General features: G+C 41.6%; 1 protein-coding gene across 2 annotated transcripts in view; it reads left to right on the top strand.

Annotated features, from left to right (window-relative positions):
- The window catches only part of ccser2a (coiled-coil serine-rich protein 2a), an 81,284-nt gene that overhangs the window by 33,573 nt on the left and 30,860 nt on the right, over positions 1-16,851 (top strand). For both annotated transcript variants that reach the window (XM_080782477.1, XM_080782478.1), the window contains exons 4-6: positions 6,351-6,450; positions 12,694-12,805; positions 14,104-14,293. In XM_080782477.1, the coding sequence (XP_080638603.1) occupies positions 6,351-6,450; positions 12,694-12,805; positions 14,104-14,293 (402 nt within the window). The remainder of the gene's footprint in view (positions 1-6,350; positions 6,451-12,693; positions 12,806-14,103; positions 14,294-16,851) is intronic.

Below are 16,851 nucleotides of genomic sequence, written 5' to 3'. Positions count from 1 at the left end.
AAAATAGAACTAAACTAACTATTAAACCACATTCCGTTTGTGATGTATGGCATTTTTTGTAAAATAGGCCCCTCCCACTAACTTTGGAAGGCGATTACAGACGAACAATACGGACTATGAAAATGCTGCCTGTGGTGGTTTAATCGGTCCAGAGATCATGTGTGCCGAACTTTGTGAGATTTAGACAAAATCTGTTGGTGGAAGAAAAATGACGGAAAATCTATTCTATAAAATCTATATGACGCAAATGGGCGTGGCGATGTAATCGTAGTGTTGTAACTGTAGCCCTTACGCCGGTTTCTGAGAGAAAAACAATCCAATGTGAGTTTTTGCATTTTGCACAGGGGAAATTTAATTTACGAATTACATTTAGTTAACTAATACATTTAATTAAAAGTTAAAGTTAAATTTGTTAAATTGAAAAAAGAGCTTCGCTAATTCAGAGCGATTGGTGCAGCCAACTGAGCCAAGTGAGGAGCAGCGACAGTGTTTCAGACATTCAGACAGACATTACATTATTCATTTCCTTGTTGAATTGATTGCATTTAAATTCAACTAATACAACTAGCTTGAATCTCTTGAAATGGAGTTTACCTTCATTTTTTTAAAAGGTCTTCAGAACAGAAAGAAAAGGTGTTGAGTAATGTTCGCCACCTGCCCCTCTCCCTACGATAGGTCAGTTCTACTGGGATTTGGTCAGGAACCGCTGTGAAATGTGCCATGTATGCTGACTAGAGCAGTGCACTTCACATCAAATGAGTGAGTGTCTGGACGGCACGAGTACAGTGTAAAATCCTCTCTCTCTCTCTCTCTCTCTCTCTCTCTCTCTCTCTCTCTCTCTCTCGCTCTCGGTTGCCTATTGATTTTCCTCTTATCTAAAGCAGAAGTTGTTGTTCAAAGTTGCTTGCTCGAGTCAGAAATGACTTGGCCTCTTTGACTCTATTCCTGGTAGCATGCCCAGATTGATCATTTTACATTCAACCCACAGCCGACCGATGGCAAACAAAGATACCCAAAGATGCTTGCGCATACAACTACAGTCAGAATTTACTTTTCAGTAATGAGTTTTCGTGCGGCTTCGGTGGCGCCCATCTGGGATTTATACCTTTTTGTGTATGGGTCAATTGAGGGCACGGCGTCAAAAAAAAGAAAGGGGGGAGATATTCTGTTTTGAAACTTTCCCCATGGGGGCTATTCAAGGTCTAATCATCTTTTTGATCCGCTCGTGTTTATTTGAAGTTTTGACTGATGTTGTGTTCGGAGCACAGTGCAGAAGAGGAGGGGGCAGCAACCCCTCTCAGCTGTTGTCATTCTGGATGCAGTGTGTGCTACAGGCTCGGATTGACGGAGCACCTCGGGGCATTAAAGACATGCCATGAGTGTGTGCGAGACATCATATTTATTGTATTGCCAGCACTCAAATCATTATCCCCTTGGCAAGAACAAGCGCAGCTTGATTTAAAATGGTCTCGTGTCTAAGCCGCTGTTCAGATGCATATTAATAGTATTATCCAAGTGCTATCTGTTTCACAGTTTGATTTCATGGTTGCCGTAATGGGTACACTTGGGTAATACAGAATCCATCTCATTTGAGGCTAGGGCGAGCTTGAATCATATTTAAATAAAACTAGGAGGGGAGTTTAATCACAACAACCATGGCTTCAGTTTGATTGATTTGATTTGATTGATTTCATTATTTAACAAGTTTGTTAACAGTACAGGTACTCAATTCATCAGTTTATTTTTAAAGTCTGAATGGAGTCTTTGGGTGAAAGTATGTAGGACTTGTAGGGTGTCAAAGTTTGCGGAAGATACCGAATATACTATCTAAATATACTATACAAATAGTGTGCTCGCTGATGCGTGCCCACAATCATCTTCTTCTTAGTGTGACAACATAGTACACACTGTCTCCCAATAACCTGTCTATTGGTTCCACAGTAATGATGTGATGACAGTCCTTCCAGAAAGTGAGAGACACGAGACAAGACAGGGATCTGATATGAACCAGCGGCATGCTCTCTAGTATCATAATAGGGCTGGGCAATATGGACAAAATTAATTGTCACAATGCTTTTGACCAAATACCTTGATATCGATATTGTGACTATATTCTGGACTGACTTGCACTTGACCTGTCCATTTCATCTCGCACACACGCACACACCGCATTCACACACAAACTCCTCCATGAATGATTATCCAGACTTCTCAGTGTTAGTAAGTCCTGCCAGTGTGAAATGTCATTTAGCCTGGAACAACACTGTAACAAAGACACTTGCTGTATGAGAGGAGAGAAAGAGAGCAGTAAAGACGTAGAATGTCAAACAAACAATCCATTGTAGGCATGTAAAATGACATCTCCAGTAAATAATACAGCCTCGTAAGAAATAATGACACATAACGTACATCTTCCAAACAAAAATATTGGTCAGGCTCTAGTCGAATGCTTTTAACTCTTTCCCTGCTAAGGGTGTGATTGGACGAGATATAAATATGGCCGTAGATCACCTAGGGAGAGATCGGACGAGATAAGGGTTTATAATATTTAATAATGATTTTTACCGGTATCGTTTTACATCGTCACCAGGCAGCGCTTCGCTTCCCCGTTGGCGACGTCATTGATTTTTTTCCATCATCGAGTCCAGGGCTAGCGGCGAAATAGGTTTACAGATATGAAAGGACAGGAGAGAGGCTCAGAGTTGAGGAGAAGGAGACCGAAAACCAGGTTAAATAAGAAGTGAGAGAAGAGGAAGCTTCTGACTAAGAGATGAGTCTCATGATGCATAGATTGATACACCAAGGACTGAAGAACTTTATCTTTAAAGTGGTATTAATTCAATCTTGTAGTTTGTTTCTCTGTACAAGTTGAAACTGCAGACGGGTTAAAAACATGGCTGGCTAAGAAGCAACACAGCTGCAGTTAATACAATTAATAATGGGTGTGTTAGATATACAGTGTTCCCAGAGCCTTGGGTCTGCCGATGTGGAATAGACCGTATTAAACAGTATTGTCAATGCCTATTGGCACGCCTGAGGCTTAAATCTAACACACCCATTATTAATTGTATTAGCTGCAGCGGTGATGCTTACATCACAGTGTACCAGACCTTATGTAGCCTGCCATGTTTATACTCTAGTTTTTAACCTGAACCGGAAAAGTAACTGCAAAATTATGTCTAGGGTTTCATCACCCTTTAAGTTGTTTTTATTTAAGTTATTTGTTATTATTCTTTCTTTAAGTAAGTCTGGAGCCTTGAGTGCCACTCAATTCGTATAAGAAAACGTAGACATTCAGTGAGGGCTAATTTCTGGGTCCGAGTCTAGTCTAGCCCTGGCAATTTATTTTCATTTTTCTGCTCAAGCACGAAATTGCCTTGAAAAATAATGCTTTGAACTATTGATTTATTCCTACTTTGCTTTCGGGTCTGCTTTGAATTATTTGACAAATAGCAACCCAGTAGTAATCAAACTATAACTGCATATTTTGAGTCTGTAATGAGACAATCTTTTCATAGCAGACTCCATTATGGTGTATACTTGATACATCTTTCTTCAGCATGCGTCGTGACTCTCTGGCTCTTTGTGTGTTGAATGATGGCTGTGCCACTCTCATCTCTCCCCCCAGCTGTGTTGTGAGAGCGCTTGTACCGTAAGCAGTGGATTGCATATGGCCACACACATAATAATGGTAAAAAAACCATATCATTTTGTCCACAAGCATAAATCCATTGCAAATAAAAAACGCTTTCTATTAAGCTCATAATGCATTATAACCATAACACATAACATATTTTATAATGACTTATACGTATAATAAGTGATAAGTACAATACTTCATAACTGCTGGACACAGCTGCACACATTTTGTTGTTGCAAGAATAATAGTGTATTATATATCTATAAATGCACCAAGTCTCTGTGTGTACATACAGTACGTAACTCGAGAACCGTTTTCCCCACAGACACACGTGTTCCACACATATTAATTTATCACACATATTAAGTTGTAAAGATATAGATGTGGCGATATGCACATATCATGTGTATACTACACCTAATATACAATTCAGTGCTACTTAGAGCTGGGTGTGCAAAAGACAACGTAACAAATGTCCAGGTGCATCCTGTGTGCATTATAGACATAATGCATTATAGACATGGGCTTCATGGAAAGCACCAATCCAGGCTTCACAGTAAGCACTAATCTGTAATCAGTAGTTTTTTATCCTGCGATCTGCCAGTTAGATTTAGAGATAACTGGTGTGCAAATTTGACGTTTTGGCCTGAGGATGGTGCTAGAGGAAAGGTCCTGGGGTCACTCACATGTAGTGTGACGTAGTGTGAAGCATGAATGTACTGTGCAAGTACTGCCATGGCAATGACGTGCACGTGGCCCGAGGGCGGGACCTTCTGGGAGCACAGGGCTTAAAGTTCTCTGAGGATTTCATAGGGACCATTTATTTATGAGATCAGTGTAGATCATGTGTACAGTGTAGCGATGCCCCTGGTGTGAATGCCATGACCGAAGCAGTCACAACGCAGCAGGCTTGCTACTGTATGCTAGTCAAGTGATCTGAGGGGAGACAAAATGTGCCAAGCCTATCCCTATAAGTTGCCGCTAAATGACGACCGAGCACCCGTGTGTTCCCGTCCACTCCTCAGGGATCAAGCAGACCCTCTTCCCCGCCTCATATCAGCCTGCCCTGGTCTAGCAGTGAAAAGTGTTAATAGGACCAACGGCCAACATTAGGACAAATCAAAGTTATCAAACGGCGAAAGTATAGTCGATCTGCATGAGGAAACGAGTAAACCTTTGTGGAGATCTTGTACAGCTTCCGTTGCATTATGTTGAGTGGTAACTGTTTTCATTCATTTTTAATAATTATTTTAGCGGTGCCGGAGTAGGTTCTTTTCCAAAATAATTATTAGAAAATAAATGAAAACATTAGATGAAAAAACACGGCCCCCTCACGCATTAGAAGGACAATATCAGTCAACAGAAAAAAGCTTTGGTGTTTCATGGTTTCATGGTTAAAATGGAGTTTGAATTTTGATTGGCCAAACTAGCAATATAATACAACAGAACTTCAAAAGCTACTTCTATAAAATAAAGCAAGGATGGGCATTGGGCACACACATTCAGTAAAGGCATCTTTTGGAAAACACCATTGTACCAGCAAACTCTCCTGACTGTATGCATATGAATATGAATATTATAAACCGACACTTTTAGCGAAATGAGCTCACTACATGAGACTGATTCAACAAGTGATTACATCTGATATTGCCTGCATATAATCGCGTGGAGATCAATTATTAATTGATAAACACTCTTATCATATTAAGGGAAATATATTGGGCTACAATATTACAGATGGGCACACACATTCAGTAAAGGCAACTTTGGGAAAACACCATTTTACCACCCCAAAAATTGGTGTGCTGCACACGCCGTGTCATTAATTTATGATTTATTTTTCGCTTACACTGACTTTTATCCCTGTCTAGGGGACAGGGGTAGACCGATCAAGGTCTTTTTGCTCCCTAGGAGCATGATGGTGCACAGCAAATGTCATGGCAATCTAGCCAGCAGCGTATGAGATATTGTTGTTTGGAAACAAAGTGGTGGTTGGATGGAAGGGCTGCCCTACCAACATCACCATCCAGCTGTGCCACTAGGGGAGCGAAAAAACGTTATTTTCATAATGTTACTTACTGTAAGAATGCTCTTTAAGAACCGTATTAACTTTGTGCTAAGCAGGGATTGGTAAAACAATGTATAAAATAAATATGTAATGTTAAACTACCGTCATATTCATCCATGTACACTACAGTATGTATTGCAAAGTGTGGCTGATTCTGTTACAGCTAAAGTACCCCAGCACTTGCTATTGTGATTTATCGAATGGCACAGTAGATGCTATTTTAATCGGAAACCTTACCCATGCAAAGTGTTTTTCTTTGTCTTGGCTGAAATGTATGTTTAGATATGCATGGAAAGTCAAGTGTGAAGATGTTACTTATGCTGTGTTCACAGTGACACTGGCAGCTATAATATAAGTCCTCAAAATATTAAGATACTAAACGATGCCCAACGCTTGTAGCTGCTACAAATCTACAATCCAATTTGAGCTGGCTGCAACTGCAGCAACACTTTTTTTTCTCCATACAATTCCTGCTTGTAATAGTAACACTCTTTCCATCAGTCGGTCCTCTTTTCCTTTTAACCACTTTAAGACATTATATATATATTTTCCTTTATGTTTGTCTCTGTTTATAATATTCCTAGGATGCCTTTCTAATACTTTAAGTGAATGTTTCCTTTAATGTGTATGGTTTCTCTCCAGGACATCCTGAACAACCTGGACCCCCCTGGACCTGAAGAGCTGGACGATGATGACCTCATGTTAGACGTGGATCTGCCAGAGGACAGCTCACTGCACCTCAGTCAGTGTACACACACACACACACACACACACACACACACACACACACACACACACACGGAAATACTTTTAATTCTATGTCTGTCACGCACAGGTGCGGTACATTAATATCAGAGGACCTGATTTAAATTCTCCTCCTAGTTACACCATGGCCATGGGAAATGCTTGATACTGATTGGCTGGAGGGTACCATTATTTTCGTATAATCGGACACCTCCAGCAAAACTGTTTGATCATTATTGTAAATTAATGCATTAGCAAGTCCTGAGCATTACATATCCTTCCACAGCCTTCTGTGGCACAGAGAGGCTTGAATAAATGGAATTTCTGCCTTGCCTCGGGTGTATCGTTGCCTTTGCATCATCCATTAAAATCTTTTAATGGACACCTCTGTGCATATCATGCGACCTTGCTTATTTCATATTTCTGTGCGGATGACTTATTACATTACAGCGCCATCACTGCCACACAGCTAGTTGTGAATGGCAGTGGTGTTGCTAAATGCGTAATTATTCTACCAGTTCTTATACATCCACAGTACGTATTCACCTCTCACCTAGTCTCCTAGTAGTACTGCTATTATACATCCACAGTACGTATTCACCTCTCACCTAGTCTCCTAGTAGTACTGCGGGCCCAGAGACAAGATATGAAATCTCTCTCTCTCTCTCTCTCTCTCTCTCTCCCCTCTCTCCTCTCTCCTCTCTCCTCTCTCTCTTCTCTCTTCTCTCTCTCCCCCCCCCCCCCTGGCCTCTCTTCACACTCCATGCACTCTAGCTATGGGTGAGTTTATATAAAAGGGGCAGTGTGTGCATCATATAAACATGAACAATTCTACTGGCAGCAGAGCGACATATTTCACAAACCAAGAACAAACAAAATCATATTAGGCAAATATGAACAAAACACATACTCCAAGCTAAAAGCAGCTGCCAAATGTAGGAAGTACAGCTGGCAAAAATCACCCACGGCATACGCTGAAAGTTTTATAAAATCACAGCGTATATAGTCCAATGGGTGGTGCTTGATCAAGGATCCAAGTCTAGGATGCAAGCAAGTCTTTGGTGACATAATACTATGACTGTATCTGGTCACGGTTTCAGCCCAATTACTTCCATTATAAATGTATTAAGTGGAATGAGTTAGGGTGGAATGGCCTCGGCCTCAGAGTAGCCTAAGTCTCGGAGCTCTAGAAACTAGTGTGCGGATGTTTTTCCTCCTTTTTGACAATCAATTGGAGACATTTATACACTGTACACATGCACACCTCTGTGTACATACACAGTCTCTGGTCAAATGTGCATGCCACTTCCAAAATGGTCACCTCTCTACAGACCTCAACAACAACATCCGGTGTATTAGCTGTGACTTCTGAAAATCCCAGCTTTTTTTGGCAGATCATATTAATGATGAAGAACTTATGTCCTTAGCTAATAGGTCAACAATTCTGTCATGCCTAGCAATGTACATTCCCTTATTTATAGGATCCATTCAGAATATGACGCACCACGAGACAGCATGACCACAATTAGTCCATGCTTGTTGACTTTTTAGATGTTAGATGCTGTTTACTTGTAGAAAGATGGCTAAGTATGTTTTTAGATGGCAGGTTTGATATCTCCTTACTTACTTTTATGTTGTTGTTAAAAAAAAAACATTCTACTACATATTGTAGTTTTCTTAGTAGTTTTAATCCCCCAGTTCTTGGCTGACAATGTTTCATTGTCACTTAATCCAACCTTACACTTGTTCTAAGTTCCGGTTGTGTTGTCAATTAAACAAATAATTCTTATCATTAGCATTCAAGCTCACAACACTGCCATTTTCTCTAGACTAATGTACCATTCCACTGTGGGAATTTAATACGCGTTTGTCATTGAACTAGCATGACCGTTTGTCCTTTTTATGTATTGGAAAACCAGCCATTACTACACTTTGTGACTACTGCTGATGAGGCTATTGAGAATCTATCTGTAAGATTTGCTAAAAGGCTAAAATGACTTATCTTATAAATGCTTGGTCACAGTGTGTGTGTGTGTGTGTGTGTGTGTGTGTGTGTGTGTGTGTGTGTGTGTGTGTGTGTGTGTGTGTGTGTGTGTGTGTGTGTGTGTGTGTGTGTGTGTGTGTGTGTGTGTGTGTGTGTGTGTGTGTGTGTGTGTGTGTGTGTGTGTGTGTGTGCGTGCGTGTGTGTGTAGGTATTTTTATGTGTGTGTGTGTGTGTGTGTTAGAGGTGAGCCTTACACACTCTTTATTGTGCACTTACAGTGTCGTGCCATACCTAAATTATTGCGTGCAATAGGAACACCTATAAGGGTTCTCTAAAAAGGATATGCACACTACAAAAAAGAGCAATAAGGATAAATCACAATGTTGGGTATCTTAGTTTAGTTTATTCGCACAATAAAACTGTACAAAAAAAGGTAACATCAATAAAAGAAGTGTGTGCAGGTGAGAAAAGAAACCCAGGGAGGGCTTATATGTGATTCTCACCAAAGATAATATACAAATAGTAATATACAAATAGTAAGGAGACAAAGTAATCAAACATAGGTATTGAAAATAACAAAAACAAATACATTATTTAGTGTCTGAGTATGCACATCTTGAGCATACAAATGTATTGTTTCTACAGTCACAGATTAAAACATTCATGGACCTTGTCAATTTTAAATCTGTTCAGATGATTTTTAAAGCAATGATTTTTTTTAAACTTTTGACTAATTTTTTTTACTTAAAATAGAACATCCTAGGTGCATCCATGACCTGGGGTGTTCTATCCTTAAACATTTCCATTGGGCGTATCCTCAGTGATGTATCCCAAGGTCATCGGGGTTTTGGGTCTTGCAACATCATACCCCTCACTCGGGTGACCCAGCCGGGGTGATCATGTCCCGACTTACGTCCCAGTAGCTACCCGCGATCAGTCCCATTAGGGAAAGACCAGGGCCACACAATCCGCCGCTCCCGAACTACTCTGCCGGGATTGGGAGGTCTGGCGCGTGGAAGGACTAGGCTCTGTGGGTTGACTCCTGTCCGGGCCCCTCCTACGTCTCCAGTGACCTGTGCGTTGCACCAGACTCCCAGCACCAGACACTAAATTCAGGAGCGGCGGATTCTTAAGCCGTAATGGTTCAAGAGGGAATAAAGAATAGGGAAAGTATGACCTAAGAAGGAAGGAAGATTGATTTTCATTTTGGTCTGCAGGGTTACTCTATGGAATGATGGATGGATAAAAACAAAGCAATAGTATGGCACAGTTTAAACATCTACAGTATATAAAAAAGCCTTTACGCTGAGGAATGAGGAGGCAAACAGAAATGTATGTAGGCCTATGTGTAATTTTGGTTCTTCTATTTGTTTTCTTTTTAATATATATTTTTCTCTTAAGATTTTGTGACTATAAGACTGTTATGAAGGGGTAGGAAATTATAAGCATTATAGGTTCTTCCTGCTCCTTTTGGGGTTAGGGACTTATTGTCTATTGACATTTTTTTAAATATATTTTGTATCTTTACTTTTATTGTTTTATTGTGACTTTTTTATTATATGGTGTTCGAAACACGAAAGAAAGAAAGAAAGAAAGAAAGAAAAAAAGAGAGAAATAAAGAGGGGTGCACGATTCAATTTGATTTAGATTCACCAGGTTTTGATTCGTTTCTACGATGCATCTTGATGCATCACACATTTCTAGACTGCACAACATGGAACATTGTGTGTGTGTGTGTGTGTGTGTGTGTGTGTGTGTGTGTGTGTGTGTGTGTGTGTGTGTGTGTGTGTGTGTGTGTGTGTGTGTGTGTGTGTGAGAGAGAGAGAGAGAGAGAGAGAGAGGATGTTAAGAAATAACATGTACTGACCTTACCTGATATTATGATGGATTCTGGGAAGCAGAGTTTCCACTTTTTTCAGCATTGTGAAAGTGCCATACATGGGTAATGTAGTTTATCCAACTGATTTAATTTACAACCTCTCAGCCTGCAGACAAGGCTCCAGTTATGAGAACAAAATGCACTTGGTCAAATGAAGCAAATGGTCACTCGCATGCATGTGCGCACGCACATACACATTACATTATTCATGCTGGTTGTGTCTGCGTGAACAGTGATGTCCTTGTTTTCTTGCTACTGACGGTGACGCTAGCGTGTGTCATTGCTCGTGTCAGATGGAAGAAGACTGGAATGTTCACTTCCAAGGAATGTGAATCTGACCGATGTCCCTCCCTACGCCTTTTTGGAAGGAGGCTGTATTTATAGCTCTGTTACAGGGCTCGAGGTCTGACTAAGGAGGGAGGGAGGGAAAGAGAGAGGGAGAGGCAGACAGAGAGGCAGACAGAGAGAGGAGTGGACTAGTCAGACTCAACCCACGGGACAGGCCCAGAGAGGAAGGGGAGACAACCTTAGACACTCCTTCCTTCCCATGAACACCCTGGTTCTGCCAGCAAGCAGGAAGAGGGAACCGGGATAGAAGAAAGTGGAAGGGGCCTTATTTTCAGTATTTTCATCCAGGCGGCCGGGTCCCGTGACAGGACAGAGAGACCCAGCCCCCTCCCCCGTCACCCTCCTCGCCTCCGCCAGTCCCCTGGGCCCAGCTCGCTCTCCCTCACCACCAGCTCTGGTTCCCAGGGAGTTCCCAGAAAAACAGGCCTGTCAACAAACACAGGGCCAAGCAGGGCGGGAGCTGGGTTTACTGACTCTCCCCCTATCTCTCTCTCTCTCTCTCTCCTGGCCCTTTAAGTCTTCACCAGCTGACTGGACAAGACGTCTTCCCTCTCACGTCTCTAACTTTTTCAAACTTTTGGGGGCTTTATATCATTTTATCATTATTGCTTTTTTTGTCCATTTTCATTTGGATTATTTATTATTCCTCTTGTAGTCTTCTTTCGGTTATACTTTTGACAGCAGTCTTGTTTTTTTTACGAGGGATCAGGGTTTGTTGGAATGTAACGGGCCGGTTGGGAGCGCGCTGTCTGCTCCGGTGCTATGTGGCGACACTCAGGGTACGGTATTTGTTTAACTGAACCGCTGAATACCTCAGCGCTGTGGCATCTTGTCTTTCTCCCTGTCTCTTTCTCTCGCTCTCTCTCTCTCTGTCCGTCTGAGAAGAACAAAGACTACGTCATGTTGATAGAAAGTCAAGGGTCCTTTTGATTTCCTGAGGGTCGCGCTCTGTTAGTTGTCAATTTTGTTGCGGTCATGGTTCATTTCACTGCTGTATGGCATTGAGTGTCGCCAAGTACTGCTGTCCTTTTCCCCTCCTTGAAAATGAAATGGCCTGTCACTGTGTGTGTGTGTGTGTGTGTGTGTGTGTGTGTGTGTGTGTGTGTGTGTGTGTGTGTGTGTGTGTGTGTGTGTGTGTGTGTGTGTGTGTGTGTGTGTGTGCGTGTGCGTGCACTGTGCATGTATCGGATTGATAGAAATGCATAGTGAGATATGTCAGATCATGATTTATATGTATATAACGGGGAAAGGAATGAATTTGGTGTGTGAAATATGCACGTTATTATTCATTACCACACAGAGTAGAGAATTGACCTACAACTGTCTTATTTAATCTGTGAAAGAAAGTGTTATAGATAGCATAAGAGAGAGAGTGAGAGAGAGAAAGAAACATACAGAAATGGTAAGAAAGTTAGACAAATTGTCATTCTCACATGATTATCCTTTTTACCATGATTTTCTTTTATAAAAAAAAACAAGAGTAACTCAAATGAATTGGACAGCCAACTAGTGCTGCAGGTGTCTGAATCTAAATATTGATCTTTTCGATTAGTTGTGCAGCACTACCCCCGAACATTAACAACATGAACCCGATAGCATTCATATTCTGCGAGCATGTAATAATAGGCAAACATTCAGCAAAAATAGCAGATTTAAAAGCGCTCAACGTAGTTAACGCGATACATTGTGAGCTTGTAGATCTGAGGCATCCCCGTCAACGTTGATATATGGTTTAAAGTTTGTCCTCAGTCATCATGTCGATACACTCCTTTGACAAATGAAAGCAAAGACAACTTGTTATAACATACTGGTTGTACTACCAAGTACCAACCATAGGCATGGAAGTCAAGGCGGGGCTGTGTTTATGTGCATATGGCAGAGCACGAGGGAATCTGTTTACATTCAACACATGTACTGTAGAAGACGATACTCGCTCTGGCTCTCAATACAGCTGCCAATGCACCACACACACACACACACACGCACACACGCACACTCCTTAACCCTGGTTGACTGTCCCCCACATATAGACACTGACGGGATGGCCCACTTGGAGTGCTCGGAGAGGGCCGGGCGGCAGGGTCACTGGAGGCGGAAACAGCATCGTTGGAACGGAGCGGACCACTTCCACAACGACAACAGGTTGGTCTAGCCACTTCTCAACAAGGGCTCTCTTCACCTCACAGCCTCTCGTCATATTTTTCAGTGGTGCAACCACTCCAAGGAACAGCAATGTCTGTGTTCACCTATGTGTGTGACAATGAGCACCAGTATGACTATTAGTACCAGTAGGGGCGCTGTTGTGCCAGAAACCGAGAGAGAGATAGTGCTGCACTGTTGACTGCTAATGAGAGAGAGAGAGAGAGAGAAGGGGGGGGGGGGGGGAGAGAGGGGAGTTGCAACACTCAATTCACACGGGTGTGATTTCTATACTGCAGCGGCTACTTGCCTGATTACTGTTCTAAACATTTCTTTGCCGTTTTAACATTGTTCCGACCATGTATTATATGCAAAATGATTGTAGGTATAGAATTATACTAAGTAGTAAAGTACTACTCTGATAACTGCCACCGGGCATATGCAGTTTTATTGTGCGTCAATAATAACTAAGTAAACTAATTAATTACGATTATTTAAGGAATGACGCTGAAGTTTTACCACATGATGCTACTCCAACCTCTCAAAGTGTAGGTCAACCGTTTCCTCATGTGCATCCTCTGAAAATACTCAGAGGATGACGACAATGTTCGTAAAGCTTGACGATGGCATGGATCATGAATCCTGGCTGACATTTCAAAGGAACACTTCTTTCCTCAGACATTTATACGTGCAGGGGGTTATTGACAAGCAACGCAGTAACACAACAAAAACAATATGGACCAGACATTCAAACGGATGACATTTTTCAGAACAAGCTCTCTGCTACTTCTTCCCCTACTTTGCATATAGATGTGAAACTTCAACCAGAATGACTGCGTTTTTCTGAGAAGTGCCAGTTCTAATGCCTTTATTCAACCGCTTGAAAAGCCAAACGTGGCATTGATGTGTCTCTTTCATCACAAACAGATTGAAGTGATAGGGCATTTTTATTGTTCTGTTTAAGTCAAGATCTCTGCACATTTTCTGCCTGCCCGTCTGTGATTGTCCAAAACGATTGAGTTTAATTGGACTATTTCCATGGTTTATTTCATTGCTTTTTCATTGGTTTTTCAATGCACCTCCAGGCTACAGTCCCAGTCATTCAGGGTCATCAGTGTAGGTGTAATAATACTAGTAAAATCACAAGGCTTATGGACCTCATGTTCCCTTCTGGGAATTACACATTTATTAGGCCACCATTCAAATGAGATTGTAGATTTGTGAAAACACTGGTGTTAATGGAAAGTGTCTGTCTGTCTGTCTGTCTGTCTGACTTCTATTGATCTGTGTCTTTGTTTCAGGGCCCCAGTCTATCAGCAGTATGATGGCGTTGGGGGTCCTGGCTCATTTAAGGGCCCTCCCCGGTCCCTCCCCACCGTAGGGAGGCAGGACGATCACTCGGGGCTGCTGGACGAGCTCACAATCAAACACATGGCCCAGGACTGCGGCTCACTCAAGAACCAGCTGCTCAGACTCAAGACTTTACTTCAGGTTAGACACGGCATGTTTAGAGACGCACACACGCACGCATGCGCGCACACGCACGCACACACACATGCTTGTAGAACATGCAGGTTGTCAAAATTAGACCTTGTCCATGCTGGAAGATGCGAAACAACAGCAGGCTACTCAACTGTGCACTTGTCACCTGCGCATAATATTTGAGTTTGTTTTATTATTATTTATTATTTGTTTTATCTGTATTTGTATTTATCTGTATTTATAAATTTAATATTTATTTCACATTTGCAGCCATGTGTACACTTTCTCGTTATTCTTTAATTTAAAGTCATTGGGCCCGATTCACTGTTTGCACCCATATTTTGGGTGTAAAGGAATTCTCTAAACGTCCCACATTATTCTTCCTATCTATCTATTATTACAATTGAGAAGTTAACAAGTTTGAGCGCACACTTGGTGCAACAGTTCAGTTAAGTTCAGGGTAAGTAGACCGTGAAGCATGCGGAGCATGTGGAAGCACTGCCTACGCCCGCGCTCTGCGACCGTGATACATCACCGACCCTACCCCTGCGTTTTCAACCCAGCTGGTTTCCCTTTCCGTGATGCGTTCGCCTGATGACAAACCTGGCGGGGCTTTCCTACAACCTTAAAACAATATACACGGACAGCGGACACACCAGGGCTGGACTGGGACAAAAATTCGGCCCGGGCATTTTCGCGTGAATTTGGCCCAGACCGGCCCACCACAACCAGCGAGCAGATAGCAGAAACTCTACCGCCGGCTCCATCGCGGCACACACAAACAAACAAGCCCTAATACCACCACTTTTACAGAACAACTATAGGCCTAAATGATACAAACCAACAGACAACTACACAACCCTTTGTAGAGGGTTTATTTGTCACTCACAGATACAGGTACAGGTACAGTGAAATTATCATGATGGCACTGGCAGAATGGCAGCATGCCCGGACCTTTCCTGGTGGCCTGCCGCCTATTTTATTTTTATTTTTTTCATGGCGGCCCCCTAGGGTCTCCTGGAATGTTTTAGTGTCTAGTTTTAGTCGACTAAATCTACAGTTGATTTAGTCGACTAAATAGTATTTTGGTGGGCCTTTGTGCCATTGTAATGACATAATTGCCATCGTAATGACATGACGTCATTTTTACACTAGTCTCTTGTCCACTAGTCCCTGCCTAACATTTTAGTCTAGTTTTTATTTGTTAACGAAATTGTCAGTATATTTAGTCTTAGTCATCATAGCTTAGTTTTCATTTTGTTTCCATTTAGTTTTTGTCAGTGAAAAAACTAAAAGGTAGTCGACGTAACATTTTTCGTCTTAGTTTTAGTCGACGAAATCAACACTGTGCGAGACCTGCCTCAGGCGGTCAAGCTTGCATTGTGATACATGTAGCAACTGTAAAATGCCGTCACGAATCCAGCAAAACTTTTAACAATGCTTTAAGTTGATGCCATATAGCCCAATTGTTTATTGTAAGAACTGGGTTGAGCCTGTACTGTAGGTATTGCAGTTAGGGTGTAACAGTTTGTGTGTGGAATTACACAAAATAAAAAGCAGTTTGAGTTTAACATAAATTAAATATCTAATATGGCAGTTAGAGATCTACAAATTGTGGAGGCATGCCAAGCAGGCAGAACTATCACACAATAGCCCTATTCTAATACACCTCTCTGTCAAACATTAATACACAGTCAGCAATGCAAATACTACAGACAACATTCTAAATAAACCTACATTTATCATGAACACTGAATAAAAAACGGTACCTCCATCTGTAATGTAAGCCAATAAATATACCAACTAGTAGGCTAAATAAACAATGTACAGTAATACTTGTACGTGACTGACTGTGTCACAGCTGACTCGTTCTTCACGGCACGCACATGTCGGATTAAAGTACATATTATTGTACTTTAATCCATTTTCACAGGAGAAAAAACTGTTAACTCCTGCTGTGTTGCATGCGAAGAGCTGTGTAGGGAGATCAAAGAGAGAACGCTTTTAAATAGGCTATCTATTTACGATAATACCACTTATTTCCTAATAGATCTGAGTAAAAAGAAATACACATATTAATCAATAGACCAGAACCACTATAGAATTGCCAGTGGTATGGTCTATGGATAAAACAAACGGTTAACCAGCGGTTATTCCACCATCTCAGAGGAGTGACAATAAAAGGAAAGCTTAAGCTTGCTAAAATAGAGAAAAATATCTGTCTGAATACCTGACATATAAAATGGCCAATTTCTGCACGTTCAAAAATCTATAAATGGCCTATAGCCTACCCTACAGGCTCACAAAGGCAAACATAAGCCAATTGCTTCCTTGGGGATGGATGGAACACGCACACACACACACACACACACACACACACACACACACACACACACACACACACACACACACACACAGGAGAGTCAGGCAGTCGTTCAGAGCACCTGTGCACTTTGGTCAGCTAGACTTTCCTCCTTTTTGACCCAGCTCTATGGTGCTGTTAAAGAAGAGACATGGATATACATGGTTTATTGGATTTCTTTCCCCTGCCGTGGCACAGCTAAGCA

Source organism: Protomyctophum bolini (genome assembly GCF_963924005.1).
Source record: "Protomyctophum bolini genome assembly, chromosome: 14".
NCBI lineage: Eukaryota > Metazoa > Chordata > Actinopteri > Myctophiformes > Myctophidae > Protomyctophum > Protomyctophum bolini.
This window is presented reverse-complemented; position numbering and strand designations above follow the sequence as displayed.